This window comes from Micrasema longulum, unplaced genomic scaffold (assembly GCF_059751315.1).
Source record: "Micrasema longulum isolate JH-2025_06_02 unplaced genomic scaffold, ASM5975131v1 h1tg002923l, whole genome shotgun sequence".
NCBI lineage: Eukaryota > Metazoa > Arthropoda > Insecta > Trichoptera > Brachycentridae > Micrasema > Micrasema longulum.
The window spans coordinates 146169-159449 of NW_028280041.1; the positions used below are offsets into that span (position 1 = coordinate 146169).

Consider the following 13281-nt stretch of genomic DNA (forward strand, 5'->3'; position numbering starts at 1 on the left):
ATAAAAAGATACATATAAAAAAAAACAATAACGTATCCCTAAGAGGCCAAGAGACCTTTGTTGAGTTGGGGTACAACTAAATAAAAAGCGGAAGGATGCACAGAGCAAAGCTGTCAACCAATAAAGGCACCATTTAATTTTTCTATATTATTGAGGTTCAATTTTGTTTGTAAATCTTTAAAATCTGTTGATACATTGAGTGTTGAAATTCTCTTATTTTATAAAAATTTGTCATTTTTCACACTCCTCACAAAGGGACGCTACAACAGTGTCATATGCTCCGTCTGGTGCAGATGAAAGAATGGTGGCAATAAGGACGAGTGTTAATATTTAGTGCAGTATTTCTCTTACTTGTTGTCGGCTGTTGGCTTCCCGTCATGAAGGGCGTATGCCTGGCTCACCCCGCATTCTTGTCCGTGAAAGGGCACGAGCAGTGCAGTCGGCACGCCGCGCCCTCGTCCTGGCGAAGAGCACGTCTCACTATATCCGCTGGCGTACATCCGGCCCCGAAAGTCAGATCGCGGTAGGTAGGATATGGACATGCCGGTAGAAGAGCAATCTACTGTGACTGGAATATATACAAGTAAACGGGTAAAATAAAATGAATGCAGAAAACAGCCAGGCATAGAAAAGTGAAAATGAGATAATAGTACCTTTGTGAAAAGAGTGAATGAACAAATATGTACAACGGTTGGAATGTTTTTGACTTAAACAAATGATAAACACGGAATATTTTAGTTTTTTTTTTCATTACAAACAAGAATTTAATTATGTATCTGACCAGTTCTAATGATTTTTAAAATTAGTTAAGATTTTCTAGTGCCGTGGGTGTTTTAAGCAAATTAAGAAATGCAGTTTTGGTGATGGACACCATTTTCAGAAGGTGATTAAAACACTTTTTTGTATGAAAGCGGTCTGGCTGTTTTTAGCAAGACATAATTGACCTTACTACACCCGATAACAGCAATATCTCTTTTTTTATTGTGGACTGGCTGCTTTCTGCATAACAACGTTTAAATGTAAGTCGAAATGAGACGAGAAATTCTTCAGAATAAAATAATACGTCTAAAGAAATATTTCCTATTTCCTCCTGACACTTTTTTTTTTCATCCTCTCTTTTTCTGTACCCACTTTTTAAAAAAACATCACCATTCCCCTTTCCACACCTAGTGGTGCATAGGCCACTGCATTGTTACTTGTTCATTTATCAGACATATAAAGCCAAGATGATAAGTTTCACGTTTCATGTGGCTATCCAGAGACCACGAAATATTCCTTTGTAAAATTATTTCGATATCTGGAAATTCGAAATGGATGGAATATAATATAGAAGATTTTGAATTTATCGTGAATAATGATAAAAAAAATTGTTTTATTAAATTCAAGAACATTAGTCTCCACATTGGCAGCCTCTGCGGTATAGTGGTCAAAACGCTTGGCTCACGCACTGAAGGTTCTGGGCTCGATTCCCGGTGAGAAAACAAAAAAAAAGGGCTTTTTCTAAAGCTTCGGTGTTCTGTGCTGTAATTCACTAGTGTAATTGGGTTTCCTGGCCTGTTGTGGTAATATTCTAAGAACCATAAAAAACCTTACAATCAGAGAAATGACTGAGCTAAAAAAAAAATAAGGTTGTAAGAAATGTCTTTATCACTACACCACGAGGCGGGCATATAAAGTTATTGTTTGGTTTATTCGAATTTTTTTTTTCATCAGCTATTAATGTTCAACTTAATTTGTTTGATAATCGAATAAGAAGTTTTTTTTTATGAATGAAAAAAGTTGTTACTTGTAATAAACTCATCAATGTATATAAAAGAGACATGTTTTGTACAAAAAGTTTACATATACATGTACAGAAATTGTTCTTGATTTATAGAGCGTACGACAGATAGTAATTATAGATTCCATTTTGGCTTGTTCAACCATTTTTTCGTTGAACTCTATAACTTTATTTGCGTTTTATGGTTATCAAATCACGTATAAGTAAAGAAACAGCTTTTCATTAAAAAAGTCCAACTCGATTTTCCTATTGTTTCTGTATTGAGATCACGGCTGTGCAAATAATCAAAAAAGCGAATTGATTATATCTCATCATAAATATTAAAATTCATGTGAGGCAAATGTGTTAATTTTCTCAAACAATCTTTATTTGATTGGTTAACGAATTGAGTTTTTTGAATTATGGTGCACTTGCGACCATTTAAGATGTCTTCATGCGTAGTAAAAATGTAAATTGCAATTGCGTAAAGCGAATTTTTACAATTGGAAATTAGATTATTATTTAAATTTAGCTCTGCATATTTGTTTTGTTTTAATGCATTTGAACGCAATTCAAAGGTCTTGTACACGCAATAGAAATATCAAAATCATAATGGAACAAATGTAGGCCAACCAAATTATCCCCAACGAGGAAGTTCAGTGCTACTGGAAATTAGATACGAAAATGTTTCCTTACACGTGATAAAAATTAAAAGATTTAATTGTACGGCGGAGTTTCTCAAAATGTATGAAAATAATAATAACAATGGTTTTAATAATAAGAATTACGATGAGCAAGCGTTTGCCATAACCATATAAAATATAACGTTATTATGGCAACTATGGGCGACCATAATTGCAACTGTCAACATATTTCCGGTTTTCAAGGCAGCCATGTGTTTTGATGTTTGGCGGGTAAAAATTATAATTGTACGGGGTTCAACTTTTAAATATAAGAAAAAAAACTTTTTATTTGTCATTCCTTCAAACTTATACGATCAAGTCAAACGATGTCGTAGAATGCCTGCAATTCAGCGGCATGTTCAATAAACGTCAGTCATACTGATGTTTTATTTTCGTCTTGTCAGTTATGTTTCAGTTGTTTATTTTCATCACTCGCCGACTGGTGGCCTTATTCTATAACTGATTTGTTTGAGCGAGAACGAGAGCGAAATACGATTTTGATTACGTTAGAGCAAGATGGATTTATGCGAATCGAATAAACTTACGAAACGAAATTGCGAAGAATACAGGATCAGAACGCGTAACGTCGCGGGCGGTGTTAACTCCATTTATCGTTGGGGATTTTTAAGATTACATAAAACATTTTTTTTACTTAGTTTATAAACAAATAAAATCATTAAATTTGTATCGGGTTGTGGTCCCGTGGCTAGTGTTGCGGACTCACGGATCAGAGGTCCAAGGTTCGAACCCCACTCTACCGTAACTTGATTTCCATTTTCTAATAGTGAGTTATTTACAACTCGTGGAAAATGGCCACCGAAATTGAAATATTTGGGTAAATTCTAAGAACGCTAATATTTTTATTTTTTTAAAATATAAAAATAAAAACATTGAAATTTCTCGTTAGTTATTAAATTTGTTGGGGGAGATTAACCATCCATATTTCATAACGGGGTCATTTATTCAAGTGCTTAAAGAAACTCCAGAATTAATGACCCGCCGTTATTTGGTTTTGGAAGGTATGCATGGAAATATTTATCTAGATGTTTCTCAAAATGTTTCACGAGACCTGGGCTTGATATGCAAAGCAGGCTGGTGTAATTAAAATTTGAGACGGCCATTTATTAATGTACCCTAGTCTGATAACGAGCTCAGATCTTCTTTTAATGCTAATGTTTGCGTAGATTGTATGAATTTTAACACCAAACTTTCCTTCATACTTTTATGACTTTTAAATAAGCTTAAGTGTCTTTGATATTAAATCATGTTCACTTTTTAACTAGAGTTTTGGTATTCTTAAATAAAAAAATTACTAAGAAAATCACTGATTTTATAATTTCATCAAATAATCTATGGATCAGATTTACCTGTAACCTTATAAATATTAAGAATAATTAATTGAAGTAAAACGAGGAACAAGTTTTAACTCGATTTCTGTTGAGTTTAAATTCCAAAAGGGTAGTTATTTTTCTTCTACCACGTAAAGTTTTTTTCTCTTCAGCTTATTATAATGTTAAAATTTTACCCGTAAGGCAATCTGATAAAAAGTACGAAAATCATACGAGTTAGCAATTTTAAACGTCGTTCTTTTAAAATGGCGCACTAATGTATATATATGTATATATATATATTAGATAAATATGATACATGTTTAAGGTCTGCTTAATAAAAATAAACTTAAAACTTTTATTTAATCGATATAATAATAATTTTTAAACGTCAGATTACGCCTTTTGAAATTAAGATCAAACTTAGTTACATTGGTACTAAATAATATTAAAAGCAAAATATTGAAATAAAATTTGTTCAATAGTTTTAAGATATTAAATCGGACAGGAAAGTTATAGAAACAAACTTAAATTTTAACGTTTAAGAAGAAATGTAAGCATATTATATACCCACAGAAATTTAATTTATTTTTACCCTTATCTTTGGGTTGAATTATACCTTCAAAAATCCTTTAAAAAAACTAAAACGGCAAAAATTGAATTTTGTTTTATACCTTTTTTATGGAATATCAATTTTTAAACTTCTTCTTGGACCAGTTGGATACATTATAACATATAAGTTTGTCCATATGTTCATAGACAAAAGACTTGATTTGGAAAATGAAAAATTGTTTTCAGGCGTTGCCTAGAATGTGATATAATTCAGTCAGATGAATCTCTTCACAACTGTTAAGGTTTCAGCTCTTTAACTTCACTTGAATCAACAAATGGAAGAATTTAAGAAATATGGATGTTCAAACACAGACAAAATGGTGAATGTTATACAGTGTGTAAAGTGGCCACTTAAACCAGCCAATGACAGGTCATAAGCCCTGTAAATGCCTAGACTTCCATATTAGCGTATTTAAGGTAATTTCCATCCCTGTTTTAATTTGTAAATCTTAATGACTCCCGAGGGGGTGAAATCCAGTCTTTTGTCTACGAACATTTGGACAAACTCAAATATTGTAAAGTTTTTTGTTATTTAGATATTTTATAAACTAATTTTTTTTTTGGATGTACTAATGTTTGTAAATGCCTTTATTCCATATTGCTAGCAGTTTCGTCTGTGTTGAAGAAATATCAAATTAAAAGAGCAATATAAATTAAAGTAGATTATTTTCTTTAATTATTAGATTTATCGCATAATTTTAATAATCATTATTGTACTCGTACATCATTAAAAGCAGACGCACGCGACGCATTGATTTAAATACCTTCACTACAGTAAAATCGATTTGAATTATTTCTTATTATCACAGAAAAACATTTCAACAATGTGATTGCGCACTGATAAACAGTAAAAAACAGCAATATAAATCGTACAGTTGTTTTAAGAAATAATATTAATATTATGCTAGTGATCATTTACTAATAGTATGATTAATAATTGTTTTAATTTTTAACGTATCAAACTTTTAATCATAACACTTGTTTTACTTATAATGACGGCTTAGTGATTCCTTGTCATCTAAATGATTGTAGAACTTAAAATTATATTGTTCCATATATTTTTAATTTCATTCCAACTGACCTTAGATTTAATATTGGATGTAACAAAAGTAAAATAAGGAATTGGCTACTCGATCGATGGTTTTTTTATATTAATGGAGTATAAAAGAAATTTTCATGTCAATAAAATATTTCATGTCAACCATGCCAGGAATTGAAAACAAGACCGCTTGCGTGGTAGGCAAATGCGCTGACCACTACACTGCGAGGCCGACAATTTTTTGCGACTACTTTGGTTTTAATATTTATTTTACGTATTATCATGATAATATTTCTTTTACCTTATATCTGTACTCATATGTATTTCAATAAAAAAATAAAAAGAATCGATCTATATTGCAAAAATTATCTCAACAAAAATGTGTGATTGAATGAATTTATTATCTGTATTTTATTGGTTCATTGATTTTTATTACCATTAAGGCACGTGACTCTTCTGTAATAAACTGCATGTTGTTTCTTAGTGAGTAGCCACGAGCCGTGAGTAAGAGTATCCTCGCTGTGCAGATAACAGATCCTAGCAGTGTTATCATCGCTTCCCAAGGACAGTATGACCTGGCTTTTGCCTCTTTCGAACGGCACTGTAGTAAATCCTCTGCAGTTAAACTGGAGTTCTTCCTCACATTTTTTTTTGCACTAGAATAAAAAAATAAAAAAATCCTAAAAGCACCCAGTAGTGCATAAAACTGCATTGGCACTCCAACTGCAGTATTATTGTGTTATTTTTGTTAAATAGGAGGTAAGATGATCATTCATACACTTCAGGTGCCAGGATTCAGAATAACTTATAATTATCAAGATCTCCTCTACAAGAAAATACTTTTTAATTTATATTACTTTTTAGACCAGTGGTCTCAATAATATTTTAAGTACGTTTAAGTTTCTTGGAGGATTTGATAATCTTGTTGAAATCCCTAAAAGAAAAATTTAGAAGACTGACACAACAACTAGTCTCCAAAGATGATTTCGGCTGTTTTTCTTAGGATAAATCAACAGATGGAAGAAAACTAAAGATTATCGTATTCAATCATAGTCAAAATTGGGAACGTTTGAAAGTAAATAATTATTTTACTAAAACGATCGGTAATTTAAGGAGACAATGCGAAAAAAGACAGTGAAATAACGGGGAAAAAACTGTGGAAAAAAAAAATTTACTAGTATAGGAAAAATAATTTTAGAAATAAGAGACTCAGTATTTGAAAATATATGTCTTACCTTTTGGGTTGATATTCCGTTAATCATTACGTCATAATGTTTAAGTGTTTGGTTGTAATATTCTTCATAAGAACATCTTTCGATGAATTTAGGAACTGAAAAAAATAAATTTTGGATACTTTTATTAAACCTTATCAAAAAATGTAATCCTGTCAAAAAAAAAAAGATTGATTAGATGACAAAGAAATACAAAGATAATTTAAAGATTGCACTCGATTATAACTGATTATTAAGGAACATTAATTTATAATAATAGTTTGTTTAGTATCGGCAAACGAAGTAAAATTGCGTGACATTTAAGGTTGACACTTACTATATTATATCACCTTCAAAAATATTTATTTCATACTAATACCTTTAAAAGTGAGCAGAGTCGAGAAAATTTAAATATATTTTTTACAAAAAAAACAAGTATGTACGTCAAAAAAAGAAATGTTCAAGGCTTATATTTACTGCAAAAGGTTCGTTCCTCCTAACTGCTCTAACTATAGTGTAACGATCTGTCGGGATAATCGTCTCTAACCTTGTTAAGGAACTTCTACGCATTTGCTTTATGAAAAGGAAACCACAAAAAACGCATTCAGGAGAAGCCGGACTATTGACAGACATCAACAGACCTTCTGCTTTATTTAGACACTTCGGCATTTTGAGTCCTTTAGTTTAATTTAAGAATTGCCTAAACTGTTTTTTCGGAATAATATGATATTACCTCACGTGATAAGTCCATTTGAATTATTACGGTTACAATATTATCTCAGCTTGGTGTGGATTAGAAACATACACATTTGCACACGGATTTATCGATTTCTGTATCTGCCATAACTGTCATTATATAAATAAAAGATTATTTGGAACTAACGAGTACTTATTTTTACTTACAATCTTCAACGCATTGATTTTCCTTGTACCAGAGGTCACCACTAACGACTCTAAAGGATTCGGGCTCCGTAAATTTGTTTTCCACGTTCAACACACATTTTCCCAGAACAGAGGAAGCCTTATGTGAGATATATCCATAGGGTCCAACATCAGGAATGTTAGGGCTAGCTTCAACTTGGAACTGCGCCGACCGGAAGGTTCCATTCTTGCCAAGACTGAGGAGTTGTTGCGAACATTGTGCGTCAGTCACGTTCAAAATAAGATTGGCAGTCGATCCTTGACTTAGAAGTCTGTATCCATAGGAACTTTCTATAGACCAAAGCTTTGTGCGACAAGTTTCTGGAACTAGAAGAAAAAAACACATTTATTTTTTATTCACAATATATTAATGTAACATTTATTTATTCATTATATATGAAATATTAATTCCATATACTTAAATAAATATTTAAATGTACAAACATTAGAAAATAGAAGAAAACTGAATTTTTGTTATTTTTATTTAAAATATTAAATTCAATATTTGATTGTTCCGAACTGTTACAACTGATTAACTTGCGAGTTCCGGGCCGGGTTGCCCGATTTAATAAACTATTCCATGTAAATGTATCTGCAATAAACTACAGTTCACACTCGCTAATAAGGAGAATTCATACATTTGCAAATGAATACGCAAATGACGTAGATTTATTTAATATAACACTTTTGAATTTTAAAAGGCAGAGTATCAATTTACTATCTTCAAATTGTAATACCTAAATAAAACTATGTTGATTTCAATTGTTTACCGTTTATTGACTCATATATGTATTCTTAATAAGTATTTTTCTAACTTCTTCTAATTTTAAGATTATTTAAATACAACCTATACGAAAAAATGAACTCCCATTCTGTACTTCAATATATGTATGTATTATTATGAATCCTCATATATTTGCTACTAATATGTAATGATTTTTTTTTTTAATTTAATTTTTTTTTCTCTTCTTAATTCCTTTTTATTTTTTGCTCCTTTATTTGTGTAAAATGTTTTTCTGTCTCCATATTTAAAAATGCACTTCTGTTCTTTCCACGTTTATATTAATATGTAAAGATGATTTTGATATTTTTCTTTTTCTTCAAATAATCATTTATATATTTTTTGCTACTTCTTTGTAAAATACGTGTCTGTCTTTATTTGTATTTTTGTATGTTAAAACATGTAAAAGCTTAAAAGGCGTTTAAAAAAAAAAAAAATAAATACAACCTAAGCCAATTACAACAATTACACGAGGAAACATAAATACAAAAAACTGATCAAAAATAACATAAAACTATGAAGCAAATACAAACATGGTCAATACAATAATGGTTTACAATATATTCATAAAAACGAAAGACATTAGACTTTGAGCTAAACCATGCTTATCCAATTTCATCGCACACTGATTTAGTCGCAAAGAAATCTACGAAATGGTGGAAGATCAATCCTAAAGAATTCCAAGTCGTGTGATTAATTGACTAATCTACACATTCTGGACAGTGTCGCATAAAAAAAGTTTTAGAAGATTTAATAAATAGCGGATTTTGACTTCTGGTGACATGGTTGGGAAAAGATATTGATTTATTGAGATACTTTTTTCCAACTCTATGGAACCAAAGCCTTTTGTGAACAATGAAAGAAAATGGCCCAAATACACTGCAATTGGAATACCATTGCAGAATACAATTAATTCAAGACAGAAGAAAAACCCCTGAAAATAGATGATAATAAATTACGATATTTAATAGGCTTGTTTGAGTAATCATTATGTTCACCATGTTACATTATTTGCCATTCTGATAATTTTATGAAGTCCATATTTTTCCTATGATTCTTCTTCGTGTGTCTAGTACTTTGCGAAGAAATAAAGCTTACTTTTATTTTTAAAAACTTACGAGTTCTGAGCTATAAAGTCAGCATTTCTTGCATTTATTTCAGACAACATTACAACGTTCATAATCAGAGGAAAGACCGTTTGTAATTTTTTTTAAAATATTTTCTTACACATGAAACGCGCATAGGGATTTTACAATATAAATTTGCTTATATAATACATTAAAAAAAAATAAAACAAAAATAGGTAGCGAGTAATACGAGTGCAAAGGTTAAAAAGTTAAGTTGATGAAAACATATTTAAGATTTTTAATTTTTTTTTTATTAAAATCATTTACTGACAATTCTTGATGGAATTCCATTGTAATGATGTAATAACTTATATTTACATTATTAATTTTAAAAAATACACTTCAATGGTGCACTTCACATCATAACAATGGAATTCCATCAAGAATTGTCAATAAATAATTTAAATAAAATAACGTGTGCTAGTACAGCAAAATTAACAAAATTATACAAAAAATGTAAACTTAAATCATCAATGGCAACCCAACATTTATGTTTTATCAAAGTGTATCCTTACACTGTATAATATTTACCAGTCTAATGATGCCCATTAGAGGGTGAAAGCGCTAATTGGTCAAATAAATAAGTGGAAGTGAAGCAAGTATTTTTTACTAAATACCTTATATTTAAATATAAGTTGTTACATCATTACATGTAAAAGAAGTTATAGTTGAAGTAATTTAAAAGTTCGTAATTTACTTGTTACAACGTTTAATTTAATACATCTGAAAGAATAAAAAAAAAAATAAGAAATCAAAAGCACAAACACATATTTATTTAATCAAATAAAGAAAAGTTATAGAGCATTATTTAAGTAGTAAAATGTATATTGCAATTGTAATAATTTATTGTGTATAATTTTGAAAATGCATTGAAATCTCAAAAGCATTTTACTCAATTTTAGTCGTTATTATTATCGTACCGCAGTCATCAGATTGACAGTTGCAACATAAATAAGTCAATGCACCAAAATTATCGGGTTTTCATTTAAAACATTAACTTTATCAATGACCTTATAATTACATATATTAAGAAATAATTATCAAACGATGTTTTTTTAATTAACTCTACTTCAGTACGCGCGAATATTTAGTCCGGTGGTAAATTATTACATATTTACTGCGATAAAACAGAAAATACGCCAATGATAAAGAACTGTCATGTTTACGTTCCAGCAATACTTTACTGGTTCGTTTAAACGCTACATACAAACGACAAACAGGCTTCATAAGTCATATCAATTAATGTTCAATCTAGTTTACAATTACAATATTTGAGTTTGTCCAAATGTTCATAGACAAAAGACTGGATTTCACCCCCTCGGGGGTCATTAAGATTAACAAATTACAACAGGGATAGAGAATACCTTAAATAAGGGAATATGGAAGTCAAGGCATTTACAGGGCTTACGACCTGTCATTGGCTGGTTTAAGTGGCCACTTAACACACTGTGTAACATTCACCATTTTGCCTATGTTTGATCATCCATATTTTTTCAATTCTTCTATCTTTTGATTTTAGTGATGTTAAAGAGCTGAAACCTTTATTGTTGTTCACAACAAGGTGAATGTTACACAGTGTGTAAAGTGGCCACTTAAACCAGCCAATGACAGGTCATAAGCCCTGTAAATACCTTGACTTCCATATTCCCTTATTTAAGGTATTCTCCATCCCTGTTGTAATTTGTTAGTTTACAATTGTCCTGAATATTTCATTAATTTTTTTAAGTAATTTATTAACTTTTTTGCAGTATAATTTTTTTTTACATTTATTGAGATACAAGTCTCAACACCACGAGACCCAAGTTCTGTGTTGAGTTAGGACAAATAATGTACTTAACAATATAACAACAATAAACAATGAACTAAGGAAATAATATTAGTATCTCTTCCTAATAAGTGATTAGCTATGCCTTTTTATCAAAATATTAGGGGCAGAGCAATATTTGCTCATTCTAATATGTAGCCAGTATGGAAATAATGTGTCTTTTTGTTATACGTCAGTGATTACACTGCATAACTTAATACAGTTAAAACTTAACGTATATTGTATAACATCGCGTATTAACAGCTATTCAAACTTGAAATATATCGTACTGCAACGTTAATGTTTCGGAAAGGTAAGGTTGCAGGATCCGTAGGTTTCAGATGAGAGTCTGGATAACAAGGAACCTCCTGGTTCATGCAGTCCAATCTTGGCTAAATTCACCAGCCTGAAGTGGTTAAACTTGTAAAGACCTCCCTGAAGCATTTTTGTTGCAGAAAACGTATAAGATACAGTATGAAAAATAATATGGAAAGGATAATATTGCACTTCCTTACATGCTTTCTGGAACAAAATATATCTAATTGAAATCGGGGTGTTTAAGTAACTTACCATCAATGCAAAGTCTGATGAAATAATTCGCATCGTTATCTATTAGGAGATCGTCAGTACTGGCTTCTGGGAGGCCAACACATTCCATACTCTGGTGCAAAACCACAACACTGTGACACTCTCTAATTGCCTGGCATTTCTTCAGACAGTCGAGAGAACTCCACACAGAGCCTGATACGTCTCTGGCCCTCATTATAAAGACTGCTTCCTTCAGGGCATTTTCTGTTCCTGGTCTTACAGCTAATTTCTTATCAAATGTTCCAGAAATTCCGGGCTGGCATTGGAAAATGTTTGCTCCTGCAATAAATAATGATTAGGTTAGGTGCGCTTATATTTAAGACTCATGTCGTCTGCCTACCTTTTGTGGGTTTGTTCGTATCCAAACTTTAGAAAAGGTAGATAATACAAAATATGTAGGTATGCACATTTATAGTTATTTAAGATGAAACATACACGTAGATAAGACAGCAAACAAACTAAGAAAAATTATATATTTATTTAAAAACATTAGAAACATTCTAAGCAAAACTAATTTAATTAATGTCTACTATGCTCTTACACAATCAATTATGGAATAATAGGATGGAGAGAAACAAGTTAAACCACATTAGAGCCGTTAATGAAAGCACAAAAAGCCTTACTAAAAGTAGCCAACAAAAAACCTTACCAATACTCTACAGACAGACTTTTTATAGAATTTTCAGTACGAGAAATAAGGCAAATATACATAAAGACAATTTTAAGACACTTTCATCAAAAGCCTGAGAGACATAATGAAAACTAAGAAATTTACGACACTTGACAAAGACAAAAAACAATACTTTTGCTCCCAAAGAAAAAAACAAATTACGGACAAAGACACCATAATTTTCTGGCCCCTAAGCCATACAACAAAGTATGGACATATCGGTAAATAAAATGGAAAAAAATGTTTTCAAAACTCTTGTCCATAAATGAATTGCGAAAAAGACAAGACAGGAAGCTGAGGAGTATTTTATTTATTTTATTTTTATTTTATTAACATAAACGGTAAATCTGCCCTTTACAAAAATTTATAATGCTAATATTTTTGGCTTAGTATTTTTTTTTTTAACATAAATTTCCTTATACCCAAGATTTATAAAAAAATTAAACCTTAAATTATACAGATTTATAAAAAAAAATGTTGCATATATCAGAATATAATTTTAATTTCTTGAAAATCCTTTCTCATTTTATGTAGGTATGTTTGAGAACCATTTTTCATATTTCTTTTGAATTTTTACACTGAAATTGATGGGAAGGTGTGTATTATTATGATTGTATAAAATCAATAAAACACTGCCACTCCGGAACGTGCCTGCGGGCCAGTGGAGTGGCTACATCCATAAATAAAAATGAAATTATATTGAATATATCTATTGTATACACATTTTCTTTTGTAAACTATGTATTTGTATTATATAT

General features: G+C 30.7%; 1 protein-coding gene across 1 annotated transcript in view; it reads right to left on the reverse strand.

Moving 5' to 3' along the window:
- The window catches only part of LOC148271344 (uncharacterized), a 37528-nt gene extending 25392 nt beyond the window's left edge, over window positions 1-12136 (reverse strand). The window contains exons 1-5 of the mRNA XM_088241503.1: window positions 11836-12136; window positions 7536-7880; window positions 6657-6751; window positions 5858-6077; window positions 352-568 (exon numbers count right to left, since the gene is read on the reverse strand). Of these exons, the coding sequence (XP_088097629.1) occupies window positions 352-568; window positions 5858-6077; window positions 6657-6751; window positions 7536-7880; window positions 11836-12028 (1070 nt within the window). The 5' untranslated portion in view covers window positions 12029-12136. The remainder of the gene's footprint in view (window positions 1-351; window positions 569-5857; window positions 6078-6656; window positions 6752-7535; window positions 7881-11835) is intronic.
- Between the last annotated feature and the right edge of the window lie 1145 nt (window positions 12137-13281).